Consider the following 25,134-nt stretch of genomic DNA (forward strand, 5'->3'; position numbering starts at 1 on the left):
GTCTATGACATAAATCAGAGCAAGATCCTTTTTTGACCCACCTCCTCCAGAAATGGAAATAAAAACAAAAATAAACAAATGGGACCTAATGAAACTTAAAAGCTTTTGCACAGAAAGGAAACCATAATCAAGATGAAAAGACAACCCTCAGAATGGGAGAAAATATTTGCAAATGAAGCAACTGACAAAGGATTAATTTCCAAAATTTATAAGCAGCTTATGCAGCTCAATATCAAAAAAACAAATAACCCTATCCAGAAATGGGCAGAAGACCTAAACAGACATTTCTCTAAAGAAGATATACAGATTGCCAACAAAGATATGAAAGGATGCTCAACATCACTAATCATTAGAGAAATGCAAATCAAAACTAAAATGAGGTATCATCTCACACCAGTCAGAATGGCCATCATCAAAAAATCTACAAACAATATAGAGAGGGTGTGCAGAAAAGGGAACCCTCCTACATTGTTGCTGAAATGTAAATTGTTACAGCCACTATGGAGAACAGTATGGAGGTTCCTTATAAATTAAAAATAGAACTACCACATGACCCAGCAATCTCACTCCTGGGCATATACCTGGAGAAAACCTTAATTTGAAATGATACGTGCACCCCAGTGTTCACCGCAGCACTATTTACAACAGCCAGGACATGGAAGCAACCTAAAGTCCATCAACAGAGGAATGGATAAAGAAGATGTGGTATATATATATATACAATGGAATATTACTCAGCCATAAAAAAGAACAAAATAATGCCATTTGCAGCAACATGGATGGACCGTCATATTGAATGAAGTCAGACACAGAAAGACAAATATCATATGATATCGCTTATATGTGGAATATAAAAAAAAAGGGTAGAAATGAACTTATTTACAAAACAGAAGTAGAGTCACGGATGTAGAAAACAAACTTACGGTTACCAGAGGGTAAGTGGGGGAAGGGATAAATTGGGAGACTGGGATTGACATATACACACATAATACACACATATTATACATAAAATAGGTAACTAATAAGGACCTGCTGTATAGCATGGGGGACTCTACTCAATACTCTGTAATGGCCTATATGGGAAAAGAATCTAAAAAAAAAGAGTGGATATATGTATATGTATAACTGATTCACTTTGCTGTACACCTGAAACTAATACAACATTGTAAATCAACTATACTCCAATAAAAATTTTTAAAAAATTTGGTTGATAGAGTTAGTTGGAAACTCTTCTGTCGCTATGAGGGTAAATCTTAAAAGTTCTCATCACAAGAAAAAAATGTAACCATGTGAGTTGATGGATGTTAATTAGACTTACTGTGAAAGTCATTTTGTAATATATACTGTACACTTTAAACTAATACGATGTTTTATGTCAATTATATCTCAATAAAACTGTGGCAAAAAAACCAGTAAAAACTACATTCTGGTATTATATACATGGTGTTCATCAATTATACCAAAGCTGGTAAAAATACAACTTTCATAAAACTCAACCAAACATACTGAAATGGGAATAATCTAGAAAACAGATTTAAGTATTGATATATTTTGGCCTCTAGAAAGGTATCCTCCCATTCCAATAAACTCAGGAGCATTCTAGTTTATACATGAGTGTAACTTTTGACTTTGGTGAGCGTATACCAGTTTCCCAGAGCTTAAACATTTTAAGGGTGAGCTAACAGATGGTGAATCTGTCCCATCTTGTACTTTGGTATGTAGAACTTAAAATTGTAATATAGTCTGTCAGAACGGCAAGACCATGACACGTAAGTCACATTACCAATATGATGAATGTTCTCCTTGATGACCTCACATTCTATTGGCCATCTTGGAGCCTGCAGTGGCCCACTGCTGGAGCAAAAAGCAAAGAGATCTCGGGGTTCTCGAAGACGTGAGTTTACTTCACCAAGGTCATCATGAAGAAGCTGTCTGCTCTTAAGAAGTGGTGAATTCAGCATAAGGGAATCTGCCAAAGGGAAAGGGAATGAGTGAACAGTTTCCTTTTCTTCCTTGGGAACTTTACTGCTCAACTATAACAAATAAGTAATTTTAAGCACTGTATTAATACATTAGCACAGATATGCAATCCTATGACGTGTTTCTCCTTCAAAGAGATTTAGTACAGGATGACAGCATCAAAACTATAAAATGTTAAGTTAAAATTCTGCCTTAGTCTGTTAAACATTTAAATGTAAAGCTTTAGAGTAAGTTAGAAGAAACTTTTTTCTTTTTTTTAAATCAACGTTAATGGGTCAAAGACATTTCAACAGTGGGTTACAAATAAAAGTTACTTAACGTGTGTTAGTATTTTTGTCTAGAGAGAGGCAAAATAGAAAACTTTCAATTCAACCACTAGCATTTCAGAAAAAAAGTACATAAAACTCTATTAACTACAGTGAAACAATCTACAAATTAAATTTCAAGTTCATAATATAACCATTCAAAGGACAGAGGGACTTACAAAACAGGGAGGTGGATAGGGGCAGAGGTGTGAGCAGGGGCAGAAGAGAGAGAAGAGTTCTTGGGAAATAAAGAATGGGAAAAAAGGGAGGAAAACAAGGGCGTTCAAGGAGAAAGGGGGGAAAAAAGGAAATGGGAGGAAGAATGAAAAGAAAGGGAAAGGGGAAGGAAAGGCTGAAGGCCCCTAGGGTGGTAACTCCCAGCTCTGGTGGGGAGAGCAGGAGGGAGAGACATTCCCATAAAGGAGTTTCCGTTTTCTGGTCTGGAAGGACATGAAATACCTCTGTTCACAGCTTCTATCTGTCTGTGCACAGTTGAAGATAGACAGGTAGGCCCTAGAAAGAGGAAGGAAGAGGTATGGTTGGTCCGATGGATCTTTATTTTTCCTGCCCGTGTCCCCTATTCCTTTCCATCCCCCGCCCCCACTTTGGGCCCCTGCATTTCTGTGTCTAAATATTTCCCCCACTGTTTAAGGCAGGGGGAAAAGGCAACAAACATTTGAAAAGATGGTAAAGCTGCTCAATCTCACTCATAAAGAAATGTAAATCGAAATGACAAGGAGATAACAGTTTATTCCCTAACAGACAGGAAAAACATTTATGTGTTTTCACACTCATCCTGGCAAAGGTGTAAGTAAACAAGTACTCTCGTAACTTGCTGACAAAAAGGCAAATTGGTGCAAACTTTCTGGAAAGCAATTTGGCAGTGTCTAGTAAGATCTAAAACATACAAACCCTTGATTCGGCAATCCCACTGTTAGAAATTACTTTATAGATTTTCTTAACAAAAGCTCGTCAAGATACATATACAAAGATGCTCACTGCAGTAATGTTCAAATAATAAAAATGTGCAAACAACCAAAGCACCCAACAAAAGGGAAGTTAAAATAATTATGACATGTTAATGGGATGGAATACTGTAGGTGCTCTAAAAAGAATGAGGTAGGTGTTTCTTGTGCTCATATGAAAAGGCTCTATTTTTAAACAAAAAAAAATCAAAGATTATGTATAGGATCCCTATGAGCAATTAAAAGAAAAAATATATAGACACTTGAGGATATATTTTCTTTTTCCTGAAAAGAATGATTACAATAGTGGCTATATTAAGGGTGGGGCAGGGAGAGCTCTTAATTTCCTTTTGTGTTTTTTTCCTACCATTTGAATTTTCTAACCTTATACATATATTTCCTTTTCTTTCTTTTTTGGTTTCTTTCCTTCGTTCGTTTGTTCCTTTCCTTCTCTTCTTTTTTTTTTTGAAATGAGCACATTATAACTCATTCCTTTTTACCTCCTTTGTACTTTTCTGGTTTAAAAAACAACAATAACAACATAATAAATGCTTTGCTACAAAGATAAAGAAAAATATCTTCCTCACTCCAATGATCAAAACAGGGGGGAAAAAAGGTGTCAGGTTATCAGTTATACTCTAACTAAAATTCATTTACATTGTTGTGTTACCTCTAGCAGCTGACTTTGCATTTTACATTTTTTATTATATTAAGACTGGCAATTGTTTCTTATCAATGTTATTTCAGTGTCAGCAAATGGGGCAGGAGGAAGCTGAAGGGGGGTGGTCAGCTGGCTCCTGAGCCATTCCATCCTAACAGTCTCCTTTGCTCAACCCTTGCCTTTCTATTCCCTGCCAGAAGCTCTGGGACACAGAATGGAAAAGCCTTCTGGGCACTGGGATGAGCAAAAATATAAGATACATATTTGAAAATGAAAATGGAATTGCTACATCAAAGGTTAAGTACCATTTTACATTTTCCACCTATGGCCAAACTGCCTTTCTAAAAAATCTTATCTATTCACATTCCTAACAGCAGTGTGGGAGAGTGTTCTCCCATCTCCTGACCAAAAAAAAAAAATTTTTTTGCCCAAATCTCATAATTTAAAAATGGGGGCTTCCCTGGTGGCACAGTGGTTAAGAATCTGCCTGCCAATGCAGGGGACACGGGTTTGAGCCCTGATCTGGGAAGATCCCACATGCCACGGAGCAACTAAGCCCATGCGCCACAACTGCTGAGCCTGCGCTCTAGAGCCCACGAGCCACAACTACTGAAGCCTATGCGCCTAGAGCCCGTGCTCCGTAACAAGAGAAGCCACCGCAATGAGAAGCCCGAGCACCGCAAGGAAGAGTGGCCCCCACTCGCTGCAACAAGAGAAAAGCCCGCGCAGCAACGAAGACCCAACGCAGCCAAAAATAAATAAATAAAATTAAAAAAAAAAAAGGTACCTTGACATATTGATTTGTATCTTTAATTAGAGGTGAAATTGAGCATCTTTTCATAAAGCTTGTTGACTGTGTTTTCTTTTCTATGAACTCCTTGCTCACGTCCTTTGTCCATTTTTCTATTTGGTCATCTTTTACATATTGATTCGTAAGAGTTATTATGTTAAGGAAATTAATCCTTTGACATATTTGTCACAAAACTTTTTTCCAATTATTTTCCTTTACTAATGGTACTATTTTCTATACAGAAATTTAAATTTTTGCTGTAAAAATTATCAGTGTTATATTTTATGGTTTTTGGGTCTTGTGTCATTCATAGATTTTTAACTAGAAAAGGGACACAATCAGATTTGCACATAAAAAAGAACACTGCTGTGTGGAAAATGGATTGGAAGGGGGCATCATGGAACAAGAGAAGCCAAGAGACCAATTATGAGGCTGTTTCAATAGTGAGATGATGGTAGCTGGGGGAGGGTTGGGGTGGGGGAAGGATGTGCAATAAAGAGAAGTGAACTGATGTTTGGTTGGATATATACTGAGGCAGAAATTCAACTGCATTCCTACCCTTGGATTCCAGAAAAAACTTGTGGAATCCCTGTAAAAAATTATTTTTGCTTAAGCTAGTTGGAATTGGTTTCCACCACTCTTATGCAAAGAGCCTTAACAAATATATCCATCAAAACTGCATGAAAAAAAATCAACGTGTTACTCTTGACCAAGGTGTTTTAACAAATTTTACAACAATTTGGAGGAAGATCATCCAGAAGGCATAGTATTTTAATTTAAACCTACAATCCAAAGCAGATCTAGAGAGAATTTTGTTTTGTTTTGTTATTTTTCTTTCCATTTAAAAAATTTCTTTCTTTGTTTTTTAAGAGAGAACAATTAAAAAAATTTTTTATTTATTCATTTTGGCTGTGTTGGGTCTTTGTTGCTGCACACGGGCTTTCTTTAGTTGTGGCGAGAGGGGGCTACTCTTCATTGCAGTGCGTGGGCTTCTCACTGTGGTGGCTTCTCTTGTTGCAGGGCATGGGCTCTAGGCGTGCGGGCTCAGTAGTTGTGGCTCGCGGGCTCTAGAGTGCAGGCTTCAGTAGTTGTGGCATACGGGCTCAGTTGCTCCGCGGCTTATGGGATCTTCCCGGACCAGGACTCGAACCCGTGTACCCTGCATTGGCAGGCAGATTCTTAACCACTGCGCCACCAGGGAACCCCCAAGAGAGAACATTTTTGAGTGATGTCAGAAACAGTGGCCAAGCCTGCTCCCCTGGCTTCTCCCACGTTAGGCCACGTTCTCCTGAACACTGGGAGCTGTTGCTCAAGGAAGTGAGGGTTCTGGGGGTCATACAACACTGATTATTACTCACACAGACGCTTCTCCTTTTGCAAGGGGTCCGGTATCAAATCCGCTGTTTCCCCAAAAGAGCCACTCAATAGGTATCGAGGATTATTCTTCCAAAGATGCTGGTGCGTAGCAGAGTTTGGTAAACTGCCCCTCTCAGCTAAGAATAGGCAGTTTAATGAAACGTGCTGGAAGGCTAGTTCATCACCTCCAACACGTAGGTCAACACCCAAACCACTACTAGCAAACCGCCTTCTAGTCACCACCTGCCACCACACGCCTTTACAATGAATACAACCCATTTTCCAAAGAGCTTTCACATTCCAATTTATGTGAATTAAACATCATTTTCTCCATTTCATGCTGAGGAGAAGACCTGAGAAGCAGTATGGTAAAGTGGAAAACTGGGAGGCAGCTATACGACCAAGTGAAGGCAAGTACTCAGAGTGAAAGTGGAGCACTCAGAGTGGGAGCTGCTTTGTCCTGAGGGCTCTGCTGAATCTGGTGAACTGGAAATTCAGTTTTCAACAAATTACAAAATGAAATAGTTAATAAGAAAGTCTAACAAGGTTGATAGAAATAAAATCAATATAAAAACCTAAATTTTACTTCTAAATACCAGGAGCAAAGTTAGAAGATCAAAATCTAAAAAGATACCACTTATAATTGCATACAAATATGCAGTTCTATGAAAAAAATTATAAATCTTATTGGGAGACATTAAGGAGGACCTAAGTAAATTAGAGAATTAGACTATATTAATAGATGGGAGAACCTAGTATTGGAAAATTCTCATTTCTTGTCAAATTTGATCTATAGATTCAATGTAATCCCATTTTTTTTTAAAGCATCACAAGCCAATTCTAAAATTACATAAAAAGGTAAGAAGAGCCAAGACACTTTTGAAGAACGACAATATGGGAGGACATGTCTTTCCAGATATCAAGACTATTTTAATGCCATGTGGTGTCATTAAGAAAGGGTGGTACTGGTGCAAGGACAGACAAACAGACCCTTGTATAAATGGACACGCAACAGAGGTAACACAGCATATCAGTAGGGAAAGGAAGTTCTTTCACTAACGGTGGTGCTGGAAAAATTCATCAGTTTATCCAAGCACAACTCTCTCAGTTGATCAAACAATTTACTTCATGAACCCAGGAAAGGTGATGCTAGATAAGAATGAGATATTACCTTTAAAGTACCCATAGTACTGGAGGTGATGGTACATAAAGTCTTCATAGGGATCAGGAAGAGTCTGTGAAACGACAGGCCATCTCAATCAGCAGAGTGCTTTCATGATTATAGAGTAATTATTATAGCAGCCTGTTATAAGAATAATACGGACTCTTAACAAAAGTACACAAGCATCGTTGCAGAGGACACTATACCTGAGAACTTCTGTAAACAAACCATGTGAAAGACATCTGTGCAAATTATTCTATCTTTGGGATCGAGATCTCCAGCCAGAAAAAGGTGCCACCAGAATATACCTGCGGATCTAGTACTGGATTTCCGTGGAGTGCCTGGAGAGGAGTGTGTACCGACCTGCTGCTTTAGCTCTATTTCCAAAGGTGGGAACATGTTACTTCTGCATGGTATGTATGCTGAAGACCAGTCAGCGACACCGGCATCCAGCAACAATCCCTGCCCAATTTCCAAAAGGGCAGTTGATTACACAGGAGACGCTAAAAAACCAGAGCAGGACAACTGAAAAACTGTCGAAATTTACCCACGTCCCCTCCCTCCGCTTCGCAGCTCCCACGCTACTTTAGGAAACCCTGCGGTACCGCTCCGTCTTCCCTGCCAACCCAACCTCTCCTCAGATAAGCAAGGACCCGCCACGAGGCCCGGATGCGCACCTGAAGAATTTGGGAGAGCGGCTTGTCTTCCAGCCTCCTCCTCCGGAGGCGCCAGGACCCCTGCTGGCCCCATGCTTCTTTCCCCACCCCCCCTCCCCCCCGCTAGTGAGGGAGATGCCCACTACCAGGTCGCTGCAGGAAAGTGAAAGAAAAGGGGATGAGGGGTCCGGCGCAGTCGTCTCGGGGTGAGTGGAAAAGAAAGGTCAGGGGCCCGGAGAGTGGGCTCTGAAAACGGAATTCAGGGATTCAGGGCTTCCTGGTCAGGGAGAAGGTGGCGAAGGGCCGTTTCCCGGAGAGTCGCGGGACGGGGCGTAGAGATCTCCTACCACTGCAGAGGGAAGGTTGCTACCGCCTCCGCGCCCCGGCCCGTCCAGGGCAGCAGGGGTGCGTGCGGAGCCTGTGGCGACAGAGGAGCGTGAGCGAGGCGGGGGACACGGTCCGCAGGTAGAGGCCCAGTCGCGCACCGGCCACAAGACACGCTCGCCACGCTCACGGGACACTGCTTTCCACTAGGGCCCCAGTAGCCTAGCAACCACGAGACGGAAGCGGGAGGGCGGGGCGGCTGGGCGCTTCCGGAGAGCGAGGCTCCGCCTCCGAGGAAGGGGTGGGGAACCGGGGAAAAGTCGAAGACTGGCGTTGAGGTACCAAGGATTCACTCATTCCTTTCATACAGTATTGCAGCCTGGCTGCTGGGGATTAGAAATTGCATTGATGGGGACTTCCCTGGTGGTCCAGTGTTTGAGACTCCGTGCTTACACTGCAGGGGAGACGGATTCGATCGCTGGCTGGGAAACTAAGATCTCGCATGCCCCGTGGCCGGGCCCAAAACAACAAAAAAGCAGCTGTTCCTCAGCTTTAGGAAACTGTTGAGTATTGCTCAAAGGGAGCCGCTTCCCCTCTTTCACCTTATATTCTCTCCAACCCATAGCTAGAATTGAAAAATTACCTCCTACATTGAAAACATACAAGTTAGTAAATTAAAACCACACATTCTATCAAATTGTCAGATTCTAAAAAATGCTCCTTTCTGGCAGGAGACGGACAAAGGCACTTCGTCCCTGTACCAATTCCTAGAAGTCTGGAAAACTGTTAGGCACTTAAAGCAAAAGCTTTAATGGCTAGTTGACAGCCTTTATTTCCAGAAATATGCTCTACGCAAATTACAAGAAAAACAATTTTTTATTTTTTAAAATTTTATGCTACATGTGTTTTTAAGAATTTGATCTTTAAAAACTTATCTTTCCTGCATTGGGTCTTGGCTGCAGCGTGCGGGCTTTCTCTAGCTGCAGCGAGCAGGGGCCACTCCCCGTTGCGGTGCACGGGCTTCCCACTGCAGTGGCCTCCCCCGTGGGAGCATGGGCTCCAGGCACGAGGGCTCAGTATTTGTGGCTCGCAAGCTCTGGAGCACAGGCTCAGCAGCTGTGGTGCACGGGCTTAGCTGCTCTGCAGCATGTGGGATCCTCCCAGACCAGGGATCAAACCCGTGTCCCCTGCATTGGCAGGTGGGTTCTTAACCAATGCGCCACCAGGGGAGCCCAGAAAAACAATTTATATACAAAACGGTCACCTAAATACATAATGGTAAAAAAACCAACACACAAGCATACATGACACTGATTAGACAATTATATGCATATAAAATACTAGAATAAAATTCTAACTATTGTTGTCTTTGGTTAACTTTACATGACTATAAGTATACATAACTTTTGTAATTAGTGGAAAAAATATAAAGCACCTTTTTTTCACAATATTAACCACATTACATCATTTCCAGGATTTAAGTAGGCCCAACACTAGCCAATATTATAGACTACAAGCTCCAAAATTTAAGTCACACCGTACCTTCTGGTACTAGAGGCCTGTTTTTCTAACCCCGTCCTCGCAACCCGCAACGGGCTCAAGATCCTGATGCTTTTTTTCCTGGAGCTGTTCTTCAATGTTTGCACATACCTTACACTATACTTGATTAGAAAAAACAATTGACTTAAAGTAAGTCTTGGTTACATAATCGTGGAGTTAACAGGCAAAACAGGAGCAGAAGAATAACCAATCAGAAGTATAAAAAAAGCTTTATTAGTGCATATATACAAATTTACAAGGTCAGAAACTGGAGAAATACAAACAGCTTTAAAACACAATTTGCTTTTTCTTCAGTTTAAAGTGACTTTTACCTGATTGTGATACAATAGAAAGTACAGAACAGTAAACTGCTTTTTAAATACTGGAATTTTATGCAGAATACATTCACACATAAATGGAAGGTGAACTTTGGACCAAGGTAAGACAATGGAGACACATCAATACATACAGTGGCTTTTGTTACATTTACTGCCACATATGTGAGGGGGAAGTTCTCAAAATCAAAGACACTAACACCTGCTGCTGCTGCCACCTATATTGTAATTTAAATATGCCACCTAGTATGTGAAATGACTGAGCTATCTTTATCAGTTCTAGAATCTGTGAGAAAGAATACTCTGAAGAGTGTGGCCATCTGTTAGCACAAGGTGAACGACTTGATATATCTCAGCACTTCAGGGGTGGCAGACTAGAGGAAGAGGTCAGAAAGAGATTCCTATAATCCCAGATAAGCAAGGCAAAATATAGAGCTGCTTTCTTAATTGCACTTGTTCTGAAGAAGTTAATGAGAGAGAGAGCGCCACACTAGGAACTACAAGAGCCTCTATGAGGCAGGAAAATCCTTCCCTTTTCATTAGTGAGTCCTCTACAGAGGTGTCATACTCATGAGCCGCATGTTCCAGACTGATGAGGTTAATGTACCTAACAGCTGAGGGTGCCAGCGTGAGAATAAAGGCAGCCAGGTCAAAGCATTCAGTCACCTCACCTTCCAGCAAAGCAGAAAAATTACATTTCACAAATGTGGCAATTTTGTACGTGTATACTCTTGCCCAGGAAATTCATATGCTCTCCCTCATAACATTTATAGTTTATTGACAACAGTAAGACTGGTTAAGACTCTGAAATGATTAAAAAAACAAAACAAAAACAAACAAAAACAGTAATAAAAACTTAAACAATTTAAAAAACTATGTGTTTGGAGCCATTTTTCTTCTCTTCAGTCTTGCTCGCCAATCTTCAGGAAGGGCTTCAAAATTAGCATTTCTCTCTGCCATGCCACTGTGAAAACAACATACAGATTAAATTACTTCACTGGAAAGAAAAGGAACGAAACTGTTTATTTCCTAGCAAATAAAAGCTAACTGAAACCGAAAATGTGATATATGGTATCTATGTTCATGAAAATGTTTCAAGTTTCTCAGCTAAGTACCAGCGTTATTCTTCACCAAATTTCTTAATTGATAGGTCAACCAAACACATACAAAGCACTCTTCTCTACAGTTTTATTTATATGTAAGTGCATATTTGTTTTTATATCTCCCCAGTAACCACTGAAGCCATACTGAAGGAAAATAACACATTCTTGTAAAAGTATTTCTTGGCCTCTAGGAGTTATGATTCTTTATCCTACGTGTATTTAACACATAGGAAGATATATTTAACTCTTAACATACCATCAGGGACCGTTGGACCTAATGTTTTTGAGACTCACCTTTGATCAGTTCTAATTAGGATTGATCTCTCATGGCTTATTCAGTCATTTATAAAACCGATTAAGACTCAGATTCTAGGGAATGCCCTGGTGGTACAGTAGTTAGGACTCCATGCTTTCACTGACGAGGGCCTGGGTTCAATCCCACAAGCTTCGCAGCACGGCAAAAACTCAGATTGTAACTTACAATTACCAGAATGGGTGCGTTAGACCCTTTTATTAAATCTACAATAAGCTAAGATTAATTACAGAGTCTTTGTGACTTCCCATCATCTTGAAATAGTTTGCTATTTCATCATTGTAGGAATTAATCATTACTCAATTCCCAGCAATATTAAAAAAAGACTAAACGAGTAAGAAAGCTGAAGAATAATGGAATCATCTACAAGGATGATACAAAAGTGAATTAAATTATCACTAATACTATCCCTCAGTTTTCTTATTGTGTTGCCCAAAAGAGTGCAACTCCTTTCAAGGAAGTAAAAAAGAAGTCTGGAGACAACATCTTCATAGTCTCCCCTACTGCTCCCCAATATTATACAATCAGATAAATGCAAAGAGACAGAGGCACTGTAGATTCTAATTGTGATGGTAAAATTGACTGGATAAGTAAAATCTCAGACTATGAGTGATAAGAGGACCATAATCTAGATGAATCTTCTCAAATTCAAGACTGATGAGTGAAGATACTGAAGGAAAACAACACATTCTTGTAAAAGTAAGGAAATGTAAGGTCAAAAAGGAAATACAGTATTCTCACTGAAAAGAACAACCTGGGACTTCCCTGGTGGTCCAATGGTAAAGAATCCACCTTACAATGCAGGGTATGCGGGTTCGATCCCTGGTCAGGGAACTAAGACCCCACATGCTGTGGGGCAACTAAGCCCGAGCGCCACAACTACCGAGCTCGTACACCTCAACTAGAGCCCATACGCCACAAACTACAGAGCCCACGTGCTCTGGAACCCGCGCACCACAGCTAGAGAAGAGAAAACGAGTACACCCCAACTAGAGAGAAGCCCTCGCGCCGCAACAAAAGATCCCACATGCCTCAACGAAGATCCCATGTGCTGCAACTAAGACCCAACACAGCCAAAAATAAATAAAATAAATAAATAATAAATAAATCTGAACAACCTCCTTCACCCAGTATTTTGTAACAAGAACTGGGACTATCGCATTTTCCTTAGAAACCTTTCAGGTTTTATACTGCTATATGCTAAAATTTATTTGATAAGGTTCATAAGTGGGACAAATGCTGAAAGCAGGTGTGTAGTGGCTAGAGAGAAAAAGATATTTTAGGAACAAAAAAATTCACTGGAATGACTATCCCAATTAGTGTTTATGGATCTAAGAATGAAAATGTTTTGAATTATGAAGCAAAGATGGCTATCCTCTCCCAACTTTTTTTTTTTTGGCCACGCCATGCAGGATCTTTCCCTGAGCAGGGACTGAAGCCGGGCCCTCAGCAGTGAAAGCGCAGAGTCCTAACCACTGGACCGCCAGGAAAGTCCCCCAAATATTTTCCTAAGTACTGCATTTACGGAGGCTGCAAGTGCAAGAACCAGCAGTAATGATAAGCCAGAACCTATCAGAGATGAGCCTGCAACCTGGCAGCACTTCTGAGAGGAGCGTGCTGCACGTCGCGCACTGACAACTGAGCAACAGCCGCACTCAAGGAACGCTGCTCGTTCAGTACGCGTACCTCCAAAAACCAGGAAAATAAGTACAAATTTGAGTTAGCTATGTTTAAATTCTTACTAAAATTTCTAATTAAGTTTTCTCCTCTTTATTTTTTATGTCTGTAAATTATTTGTAAAATTTAAAAATATACATATAAAAGAGTCTCTTGGAGTTACATGGTAAATGGGGATGACTATTTTTCCCCATATGCTCAGGGTTAAGATAGCTCTTTGCCTAAGAGGAACAATCAGTGGGAAGTATTACAAATCTGATGTTTCTGATTTTGAAAAAGGCTAGACTATAATTTTTATAGGGAAATAAACATTTCTATGAACTAAAAACTGCTTAGCTAAGTCTGTAAAGGAATCAAATTAAGGGCTATGATTTTAAGAACGTGATGGCTCTAAAACCACAGCTACAACCACCACTATCCACCCCATCTATGGTTCTTTCTTTTACCTGACCAGCTGCTGCTGTTTCCACTCTTCAATTCGCTTCTGTGCAGTTGATTCTCGGTCCTCTTCACTGGAACTAGAGTTCTCCTCTTCATCTAACTCACGCTGGATACTCTGCCATTTCTTTACCAGAGATGGCATTTTGGTTTTACTCTTCTTTGCCTGTAACAAAGGAATATAATACATAAAACAAGGGAATGAGTCCTTCACATGAGATCAGGATCTTTTCCTTAGTTCTAAGGAAGAAGTGAACTTCAAAATTAAAGGAACAGAAACACCAAAAATAAATACCATTCTAAGTTCTTGCCAGAAATTTCTACCAACTATAAACTTAAAGCTTGGTTAAAAATCTAAAAAGTGTAAATGTGGGGTTTTATGAAATCAGGTCAGAAACATTTCCTTTAGCCTTATTCTATGAAATTCAAAACTCTTGCCCTTGTCTCATCTTCTCAGAATTACAGTGTACCCGGGACTTCCCTGGTGGTCCAGTGGGTAAGACCCCACGCTCTCAATGCAGGGGGCCTGGGTTTGAGCCCTGGTCGGGGAACTAAATCCTGCATGCAGGCCTAAACTAAGAGTCTGCATGCCACAACTAAAGATCCCGTGAGCTGCAACTAAGACACGGCACGGGCAAAATAAATATATAAATATTTTTTTAAGAAAAAGGAAAAAAGAATCACAGTGTACCTTTTTACAATTTTAAATGGATGCAGTGTTCACATCAAGTGAAACACAGTGCTGAGAAACAAATGACCAACTTTTCTGGAAAGAGCCAACAGAGTCAAAGGCAACTATTAAATACGAAAAAAGCAAAGAGGTGTATCAAAACATTAATGATGAGATTAGTTCTAAGAGGAGATACAATAATAAATTTTTCTATTAGCTTAACTTCATTTTCTAAATTGCCTATAATAAACATAATCTCACAGTAAAAAAAAGCTTGTGATATTTATTACATATCCAACATGGCTTGCTCTATCACTACCTTCAGAGTTCTGATCAATGGCACTCTTTAGCAAAGATGCCTTCCCTGACCACCCTATCTATATGAAACGGTACCACCTCCCAAAGGTCACTTTCTGTCCTCTTACACTTTTTTTCATCGCATTTTTAAACACTGAACATGTATTTGCTTATCTGTTTCTGCAACCCAGCCCCCCCCTACCCTCTCCAAGCCCACCAGAAAAGCTCTACAAAAGCAGAGATTTTGTTGGTTAGCTGCTGAATACAAAGCTCCTAGAGAGAATGCCTGACACACAGTATGTATTCAAAATATACCTGCTGATATTTGTGATTAGTTCTTTGAATTTAGAGAAACACTGTATTCGACATTGACAAGAACCACTTTTTATCCCTGCGGTTTTGAAGACTTGGCCAGGTTACACTCTAAACGTGACAAGCAGGCACTCAAGTGACAGGTGTGACTGAGTGCTGTGCTCCTGTGAGGATCGGGTACAGGGACCCAAGCTTTTTTTCCGGCCTGCACTTAAGAGAAACACATTTCTTGATTAAGTCCCCAAAAGAGTTGAGAAAATAAGCTTAATATTTTCAGTCTTTTAAAATTACTTGGCTCCCTGCTCAATACCCTATTTCGACTGTCACTGACAGTTTTTAACCCTCTGGGGAAACGCCCATCTATAATGCTTAAACCTTCTGCTCCACACACCTTCCCACATTCCATTCTGTCATCTCACCTGTGGTACAACCTGACCCACTGCATATACACCCTTCCAACAAGCTCCAACATAGCTCACCTGGGTTAGCATGGAACCAACTGAGTAGAAAGTAACATGAATTAATAACGGTCACCTGTGCATAGAGGGCTCACTGGGGTATAACCTCTCGCCGAACGTCTCCAAGTATGATTAAAAAACATAGATGTAGGTAGAGTCGTCGTGCTTTCATTCTGACTTCCATAGGATTTTGTAAATTTGTAGTGCACTTGATTCCTATTTGTCATGGGAAAGTACTTTATGTTTCAGAAGTTATGTACTGCCTATCACGTTCAAAACCATGGATCCCGAGTTGCACTGGCTGTTTGAACACGTTTTTAATGTGGGAACACTGCAGCCAGAGGAATAAAGATTAAATGGCTAGAATTCCTTTTTTTCTAGTTTATTTTCTAAGTAAACTGCACACAAAACTCTTCAGCAGAAAGACTGAAAAGATATATTGGTCTCAAATATTCTTGAACATCAGAGGTACTGAGTATATATCTTATGTTCTTTTTTTTTTTTTTTTAAATTGGGGTATAGTTTTTTACAATGTTGTGTTAGTTTCCACTGTACAGGGAAGTGGAGTTCCCTGTGCTATACAGCAGGCTCTTATTAGTTACCTATTTTATACACATCAGTGTATATACGTCAGTCCTAATCTCCCAATTCACCCCACCGCCCACCTCCACCCTCTTATATCCTTTAAAACTGGTCTGTAACGCTAAAGAGATGGATCACTGTTTTCAGATAACAGGTACATAAAAATGGCATATTAATGTAGAATACTGGATTTTCAAAACTGTTATTTATATGACTATAAAAGCATGATTGACTAAAAAATTACTTGTTGAACGAATGGAGGTGGAAGTGATTCTCTCTCTCTGAAGACTGGAGGAATGGCGCCAAGGAAGGCTTCGTAAGAGAAATGATTCCTGAGCACAGGTCATTCTAACAATTTAATTATAAAAAAATGAACAGTAGTGGGACTGGTAAACAAAGTAAAGACATGTAGGTGATCAACAGTATGTTGGCTCAGGAGAACTGTATGTGGTAGAGTAAATAGTCTGACAAGAATCTAATTCAAGACATTATCCTGTCACTGTTGATTTTTTATAACACTTCACTGGGAGGGGAAAAGCTGATGAGAAAGTTTCTTTAGGTAATTTAGGGCATTCAAAGTGTTCATGAGGATGATGTCACACTATGAAGCTCCAAGCCCTTGTTTCCCCATGGAAATATTATATAAACAAATAGAGACTGACTAAAATGGCTTTGTGGGAACTCTGGAAACCAGTCAAAGATCCTGAGCAACCAAGAGAACACCCAATCAAGACAAACCCACACTAAAAACAGTAGGAAATTTTGTGGCATGTTTGCTTGCCCTTGTTCCACACCCTCCCCAGTGTGGTTGGGATGAAATGGCCCAATTCTCAGTTTTCCCCCTCCTGGTGGAAGGAAGTAAGTGGAATGTCTGATATGTTCTAGACTGTCTATGGTTGCCTTAGGGACTGGTTTCAATACTGTCTTAACTTGGAGGTCAGCCAGGAATGGTGGTATATCTTGGGTCTCAGGTTGGAAGCCGTGAAAGGCAGTAGCAGGAGTTGCGGCATGTGAAAACCACAGGGGGACAGAAGTCATGTGGACAGATGGGGGCAAAAGATTATGGGCAGAGGAATACAACAGAACATATAAGGCTCACAGAAGAAGCAAGTGTGACTCTCTTACGGAAATTAAAAGTAAATACACAAGGAGAAAGGAAAACAAAAAAAGCACATGTCCAGGGAACACATATGCCCAGAAAAGGCCTGAAAAAATGTTGCACCTTCATGTTGGACTCATTAATGAAGGTTTTCCTCCATACACGGTCAGTGTGCAAAGACTGGGAGAGTATGTTATTTTCTCTAATGTGCAGTTTTCAACCAAAGGTCACAAAGCATACAAACACATGCTGGGACTTCCCTGGTGGTCCAGTAGGTAAGACTCTGCACTCCCAACGCAGGGGGCCCAGGTTCGATCCCTGGATGGGGAACCAGATCCCACATGCATGCCACAACTAAGAGTTCGCACGCCACAACTAAAAGATCCCATGTGCCACCACTAAGACCCAGCACAGAAGAAAGAAAGGAAAGAAAGGAAAGGAAGAAAGAAAGAAAGAAAGAAAGAAAGAAAGAAAGAAAGAAAGAAAGAAAGAAAGAAAGAAAGAAAGAAAGAAAGAAAGAAAGAAAGAAAGAAAGAAAGAAAAAGAAAGAAAGGTTTCAGATTTACTAGACAAAGACTTTAAAACAACTGTCTTAAACGTGCTCAAAGAACTAAAGGAAAACACAAAGAATGAAAGGAAATCAGGAAAATGACATGAACAAAATGAGACTATCAACAAAGAGACAGATATTATTATTAAAAAGAACCAAAGAAATATTCTGGAGCTGAAAAATACATCAACTGAATTGAAAATTCATTATTTCAACAACAGACTCCAATAGGCATAAAAAAAGATCAGCAAAATTGATGATAGATCATTCGAAGTTATTGAGTCTGAAGAGCAAAAAGGAAAAGAATGAAGCAAAGTGAACAGAGTCTAAGTGACTTACTTATACGACATCATCAAGTGGGCCAATATATGCATTATGGGAATGCCAGGAGGAGAAAGGGGCAAAGATCTTATTTAAGAAATAATGGGGCTTCCCTGGCGGCGCAGTGATTAAGAATCTGCTTGCCAATGCAGGGGACACGGGTTCGAGCCCTGGACCAGGAAGATCCCACATGCTGAGGAGCAACTAAGCCCGTGTGCCACAACTACTGAGGCTGTGCTCTAGAGCCCACAAGCCACAATTACTGAGCCTGTGAGCCACAACTACTGAAGCCCGCGTGCCTAGAGCCCACACACCGCAACAAAGAGTAACGCCCACTCGCTGCAACTAGAGAAAGCCCGCGTACAGCAACGAAGACCCAATGCAGCCCAAAATATAAATAAATAAATAAATGTAAAAAAAATGAGGGAGAAAAACTAAGATATTCCTAGATAAACAAAAGCTGAGAAAATTCATTACCACTAGATGTGCCCTACGAGAAATGCTAAAGCATGTCTTTCAAGCTCAAATGAAAAGATGCTAGATAGTAACTTGTCATACAAAAATATAAAGTTCTCTGGTAAAGGTAAATACAAGGACAAACATATAAACCAGTATTACTGTGATACTGGTTCATAATTTTTATTCTTCTACAGATTTTAAAAGACAAAAGCATAAAAAATAATTATAAGTCTACGTTAATGGGTACACAGTATATAAAGATATAATCTGTAACACCAATAACATAACAGAGTGGAGGTGCGTCTGTATAGGAGTTTTTGTCTGCAATTCACTGTATCAGTTTAAAATAGATATTATACGTAATTCCTACCATAACCACAAAGAAAATAAATATAGAATATACACAAAAGGAAATGAAAAAGAAACCAAAATGTGTCACTGAAAAAAATCAACTAAACATAAAGGCAGGCAGTAAGGGAGGAAATGAGAGACAAAAAAGCTATTATTAAGACATACAGAAAACAACCAAAAGGAATACCAAATCCTTCCTTATCAGTAATTACTGTAGTAAATTACTAACTTACTAATGTAAACGGATTAAACTCTACAATCAAAAAACACATACTGCAATGGAGCAGGACCCTACGGTCCCTTCCTGTCATGTCCTTGGCCTACCTTTTGTCTGTGAAAAAACTTCAGCCAAAGAATAAGTTTAATTAGGGACCTCCCTAGTGGTCCAGTGGTTAAGACTCTGTGCTTCCACTGCAGGGGGTGCAGGTTCAATCCCCTGTTGGGGAACGAAGATTCCAAATGCTGCACAGTGCAGGCAAAAAAAAAAAAAAAAGTTTCATTGGAGAAATGAGAAAATGCAGACACAAAGGAAAACAGTCAAATGAGACCAAGTAATAACTGTTTAGTCATTAAGCATAGTTAAGGACCTTTAGTTCCTTCTCAAGGGCTATAGATAATATTCTGAGCCACATCCTGTGAGCCGTCTTATAGATACTGAAACCCCCACCAGGTGGAAGAAGTTAACTACATGATGACCACCAGACTGTAGCCATGACATAAGCTGCCACAATTCCGAGAACTGGCCTCAAGGAAATGGGAACAAACCGACCCTGGAACTGAAGATTAACTGTAGTTAAACTAATCACGATGATGCTGATCAGGCCACCGCGTGACCAATTTCAAGATGGACTGTTAGAGCTGACAGTGCTGTTTCTGTCTGTTGTCCCCTCCCTTCACCTATGAAAGCTCTTGTCCACTGACTGTAAGTGGGGGGAGTCGGCCTCTGGACAGGAGTTCCTCCCCACCCCGGGTTGCCAGCATCGAAAATAAAGCAAACTTCCCTTTCCACCAACCTTGCCCCTTTATTGGCTTCTGAGTGGTGAGCAGCTGGGACCCCCACTTTCTTTGGTTACAGTATTGGCAGAATGGATTAAAAAAACAAAATGCAATTGAAACTGATCACGTCTATAAGAAATTCATTTTGCATCTAAGGACATACACAAGTTTAAAGTGAAAGGACAGAAAAACACATTCCATGAAAATTGTAGCCAAGAGAAAGAAGGGGTAAGTGGATTACTACAAGACAAAATGGAAATTAAGTAAAAAACTGTTAAAAGAGATAAAGAAGGACATTACATAACAATAAAAGGGTAAAATCATACCACTTAATAAAATAGCACACAAAAGAATAAAATACCTGAGAATAAATTCAGCCAAGGAGATGAAAGAGTTGTACACTGAAAATTATAAAACATTGCTGAAAGAAATTAAAGACCTAAATAAATGGAAAGGAATCCTGTGCTCACAGACTGAAAGATTCAATATTGTTAGATAGGTAATATGACCCAAACAATCTACAGGTTAAATGCAATCCCTATCAAAATTCCACTGGCCTTTTATGTAGAAATGGAAAAGCTGACCTTTAAATTCATATGAAATTACAAGGGGGCCTGAATAGCCAATATTGAAAAAGAAGCACTAAGTCCGAGAACTCACACTTCTCATATTCAAAACATACCACAAAGTTATAGTAATCAAAACAATGTGGTGCTGGCATATAGACCAATGGAATAAACCCATATGTTTATGGTGAACTGATTTTAGATAAGGTCTACCATTGAATGGGGTAAAGAATGGTCTCTTCAACAAATGGTGCAGGGACAACAGGATATCACACTCAAGAGAGTGAAATTGGATCTCTACTTGACACCATACAAAAATAAACTGAAAATGCTGTCACTGTTTGCAGATAACATGATACTATACCTAGAGAATCCTAAAGATGTTACCAGAAAACTACTAGAGCTAATCAATGAATTTGGTAGAGTAGCAGGATATACAATTAATACACAGATATCTCTTGCATTCCTATACACTAATGATGAAAAATCTGAAAGAGAAACTAAGCAAACACTCCCATTTACCACTGCAATGAAAAGAATAAAATACCTAGGAATAAACCTACCTAAGGAGACAAAAGACCTGTATGAAGAAAACTGTAAGACAATGATGAAAGGAATTAAAGATGATACAAACAGATGGAGAGATGTTCTTGGATGTTCTTGGATTGGAAGAATCAACATTGTGAAAATGACTCTACTACCCAAAGCAATCTACAGATTCAATGCAATCCCTATCAAACTACCAATGGCATTTTTCACAGAACTAGAACAAAAAATTTCACAATTTGTATGGAAACACAAAAGACCCCGAAGAGCCAAAGCAATCTTGAGAAAGAAAAACAGAGCTGGAGGAATCAGGCTCCCTGACTTCAGACTATACTACAAAGCTACAGTAATCAAGACAGTATGGTACTGGCACAAACACCGAAATAGTGATCAATGGAACAGGACAGAAAGCCCAGAGATAAAGCCGCGCACATATGGTCACCTTATCTTTGACAAAGGAGGCAAGAATATACAGTGGAGAAAAGACAGCCTCTTCAATAAGTGGTGCTGGGAAAACTGGACAGCTACATGTAAAAGAATGAAATTAGAACACTTCCTAACACCATACACAAAAATAAACTCAAAATGGATTAAAGACCTAAATGTAAGACCAGACACTATACAACTCTTGGAGGAAAACACAGGTAGAACACTCTATGACATAAATCACAGCAAGATCCTTTCTGACCCACCTCGTAGAGAAATGGAAACAAAAACAAAAATAAACAAATGGAACCTACTGAAACTTGAAAGCTTTTGCACAGCAAAGGAAACCATAAGACAAAAAGACATCCCTCAGAATGGGAGAAATTATTTGCAAATGAAGCAACTGACAGAGGATTAATCTCCAAAATATATAAGCAGCTCATGCAGCTCAATATCAAAAAAACAAACAACCCAATCCAAAAATGGGCAGAAGACCTAACGAGACATTTCTCCAAAGAAGATATACAGACTGCCAACAAAGACATGAAAAGATGCTCAACATCACTAATCATTAGAGAAATGCAAAGCAAAACTACAGTGAGGTATCACCTCACACTGGTCAGAATGGCCATCATTAAAAAATCTACAAACAATAAATGCTGGAGAGGGTGTGGAGAAAAGGGAACCCTCTTGCACTGCTGGTGGGAATGTAAATTGATACAGCCACTATGCAGGACAGTATGGAGGTTCCTTAAAAAGCTAAAAATAGAACTATCATATAACCCAGCAATCCCACTACTGGGCATATACCCTGAGAAAACCATAATTCAAAGAGTCATGTACCACAATGTTCAGTGCAGCACTATTTACAATAGCCAGGACATGGAAGCAACCTAAGTGTCCATCGACAGATGAATGGATAAAGAAGATGTGGCACATATATACAATGGAATATTACTCAGCCATAAAAAGAAACGAAATTGAGTTATTTGTAGTGAGGTGGATGGACCTAGAGTCTGTCATACAGAGTGAAGTAAGTCAGAAACAGAAAAACAAATACCGTATGCTAACACATATATATGGAATCTAAAAAAAAAAAGGCTTCTGATGAACCTAAGGGCAGGACAGGAATAAAGACACAGATGTAGAGAATGGACTTGAGGACACGGGGAGGGGGAAGGGTAAGCTGGGATGACGTAAGAGAGTAGCACTGACGTATACACACTACCGAATGTGAAATAGCTAGCTAGTGGGAAGCAGCTGGATAGCACAGGGAGATTAGCTCGGTGCTTTGCGACCACCTCGAGGGGCGGGATAAGGAGGGTGGGAGGGAGACGCAAGAGGGAGGGGATATGGGGATATATGTATACGTATAGCTGATTCACTTTGTTATACAGGAGAAACTAACACAACATTGTAAAGCAATTATACTCCAATAAAGATGTAAAAAAAAAAAAGTTTTAACTGAATGAATCAACAACTTACATTGAGTGCTAAAACTATAAAACTCAAAAGAAAACATAGGGGTAAATTTTCATGACCTCGGATTTGGCAATGAATTCTTAGATATGATGAAAAGCACAACAAAAATGAAAGCAGGACTTCCCTAGTGGAGCAGTGGTTAAGAATCCGCTTGCCAATGCAGGGGACACAGGTTTGAGCCCTGGTCTGGGAAGATCCCACATGCTGTGGAGCAACTAATCCCGTGCGCCACAACTACCGAGCCTGCACTCTAGAGCTCGAGAGTCACAACTACTGAAGCCCGTGCACCGAGAGCCCGTGCCGTGCTCCGCAACAAGAGAAGCCACTGCAGTGAGAAGCCTGTGCACTGCAACGAAGAGCAGCCCCTGCTCGCCACAACTAGAGAAAGCCCCTGCGCAACAAAGACCCAACGCAGCCAAAAATAAATTATAAAATAAATAAGTAAATTTTAAAAAAATGAAAGTTAGTTAGACTTTATCAAAATTAAAAACTTTAGTGTACTAAAGGACACTATCAGTGTGAAAAGACAACACACAGGATGGGAGAAACTATTCGCAAATCATGTATCTTATAAGGGACTTGTATTTAGAATATATATGGAACTCTTACAATTCAATAACAAAAAGACAAACAACCCAAATAAAAAATATTGGAGAGTCAAAGGACTTGAGTAGACATTTCTGCAAAAAAGATAAACAAATGGCCAAAAAGCAAATGAAAAGATGCTCAACATAACTACTCACTAGAGAAACAGAAATCAAAACCAGGAGGGACTTCCGTGGTGGTCCAGTGGTTAAGACTGTGCTCCCAGGCTTCCCTGGTGGTGCAGTGGTTGAGAATCCGCCTGCCAATGCAGGGGACACGGGTTCGAGCCCTGGTCTGGGAAGATCCCACATGCCGCGGAGCAACTGGGCCCGTGAGCCACAACTACTGAGCCTGCATGTCCGGAGCCTGTACTCCGCAACAAGAGTGGCTGTGATAGTGAGAGGCCCGCGCACCGTGATGAAGACTGGCCCCCGCTCACCGCAACTAGAGAAAGCCCTCGCACAGAAACGAAGACCCAACACAGCCAAAAATAAATAAATAAATAAATAAATTTATTTAAAAAAAAAAAAAAGACTGTGCTCCCAATGCAGGGGGCATGGGTTTGATCCCTGATCAGGGAACTAGATCCGGCATGCCGCAACTAAAGGAGCCTGCATGCGGCAATGAAGATCCCACGTGCCTCAATGAAGACCTGGCACAGCCAAATAAAAAAACAAAAAAAAAAAACAGCCCACAATGAGATACCACTTCATACCTGCCAGGACTGACAGAATAATTTTTTTAGAAAGTGGAATGTACCCAGTGTTGGTGAACAGCTGGAGATACTAGTACCCTTGTACGTTGCTGATGATAACGTAAAATGGTTCAGTCACTGTGGAAAAAAGGCTCCTCAAAAAGTTACACACAGAATTACCATACGATCCAGCAATTCCACTCCTAAATATATATATACACAAAAGAAATGAAAATAAGTACTCAATATGCATGTATTCATATGCATGTTTACATAGATACTGTTCATAATAGCCAAGAAGTATAAAACAATCCAAATGTCCATCAATGAATGAACAAATAAACAAATTGTGGTATATACACACAATGGAATATCATACAGCCATAAAAAGAACAAAGTACTGATACAAGCTACAACATGGATGAACCCCCAAAACACTGTGCTAAGTGAAGCAAGTCAGACACAAAAATTCACATATGCACAATTCCAGAGTAGGTAAACTGGTGGAGACAGAAAGCTGACTGGTAGTTCCCAGAGTCTAGGGGAATGGGGTAATGAGGTGTGACTGCTTAATGGGTACAGGGTTCTCTTCTGGACTTACGAAAATGTGACGTAACCAGAGAGAGGTGGTGGTTACACCACAGTGTGAATATACTAAATGCTACTGAATTTATACTTTAAATATCACCTCAGTAAAACAAAAATCTTAAACTAAAATTTAAAGAGAGATTTACTATACCTTATCTTTCTTTCCTTTTTTTGTCTTCTCGGGTGCTGGCATTTTGGGAGCTGGTGGTGGTGGGGGGGGAGGTGGAGGGGGAGGGGGAGGGGGAGGGGGAGGAGGTTCTATGATGGCAGCAGCAGGCACAGCACCGCGGGCCTGGACTGGCTGCAGTGTGGGAGCAGTCACTGCCATTGGGACGGAACACTCAGCATAGCTCATAATTGCAGGAGCTGAGGCCAGTCCTAAGTAATTTGACTGCAGGTTCATTCCTCTGGCCTGATGACCCATTCCTGTTGCTGGATGGCTAGCCGATAGTGCCTGGTGTCCAATCCCTGTTGCCTGGTGACCTAAAGCAGAAAACATAAAACTATAAAAAGGACATTGTGACAAAGCCAAAAACAAGGAGGAGGAA

General features: G+C 40.2%; 2 protein-coding genes across 9 annotated transcripts in view; both read right to left on the minus strand.

Moving 5' to 3' along the window:
- The window catches only part of AGBL2 (AGBL carboxypeptidase 2), a 41,087-nt gene extending 33,107 nt beyond the window's left edge, over positions 1-7,980 (minus strand). For 5 of the 8 annotated variants that reach the window (XM_068555632.1, XM_068555636.1, XM_068555631.1 and 2 more), the window contains exons 1-6: positions 7,897-7,980; positions 7,583-7,722; positions 7,229-7,292; positions 6,060-6,194; positions 2,745-2,798; positions 1,784-1,969 (exon numbers count right to left, since the gene is read on the minus strand). In XM_068555632.1, the coding sequence (XP_068411733.1) occupies positions 1,784-1,969; positions 2,745-2,798; positions 6,060-6,194; positions 7,229-7,292; positions 7,583-7,618 (475 nt within the window). In that variant the 5' untranslated portion in view covers positions 7,619-7,722; positions 7,897-7,980. Of the gene's footprint in view, positions 1-1,783; positions 1,970-2,744; positions 2,799-6,059; positions 6,195-7,228; positions 7,293-7,527; positions 7,723-7,896 lie in introns of those variants that run through there. The other 3 variants (XM_068555633.1, XM_068555630.1, XM_068555635.1) reach the window with 3 other exon arrangements.
- Positions 7,981-9,998: 2,018 nt separating this feature from the next.
- FNBP4 (formin binding protein 4) overlaps positions 9,999-25,134 on the minus strand; it is a 39,894-nt gene continuing 24,758 nt past the window's right edge. The window contains exons 15-17 of the mRNA XM_068555221.1: positions 24,738-25,069; positions 13,613-13,770; positions 9,999-11,037 (exon numbers count right to left, since the gene is read on the minus strand). Coding sequence (XP_068411322.1) covers positions 10,947-11,037; positions 13,613-13,770; positions 24,738-25,069 — 581 coding nt within the window. The 3' untranslated portion in view covers positions 9,999-10,946. The remainder of the gene's footprint in view (positions 11,038-13,612; positions 13,771-24,737; positions 25,070-25,134) is intronic.

This window comes from Eschrichtius robustus, chromosome 11, assembly GCF_028021215.1.
Source record: "Eschrichtius robustus isolate mEscRob2 chromosome 11, mEscRob2.pri, whole genome shotgun sequence".
NCBI lineage: Eukaryota > Metazoa > Chordata > Mammalia > Artiodactyla > Eschrichtiidae > Eschrichtius > Eschrichtius robustus.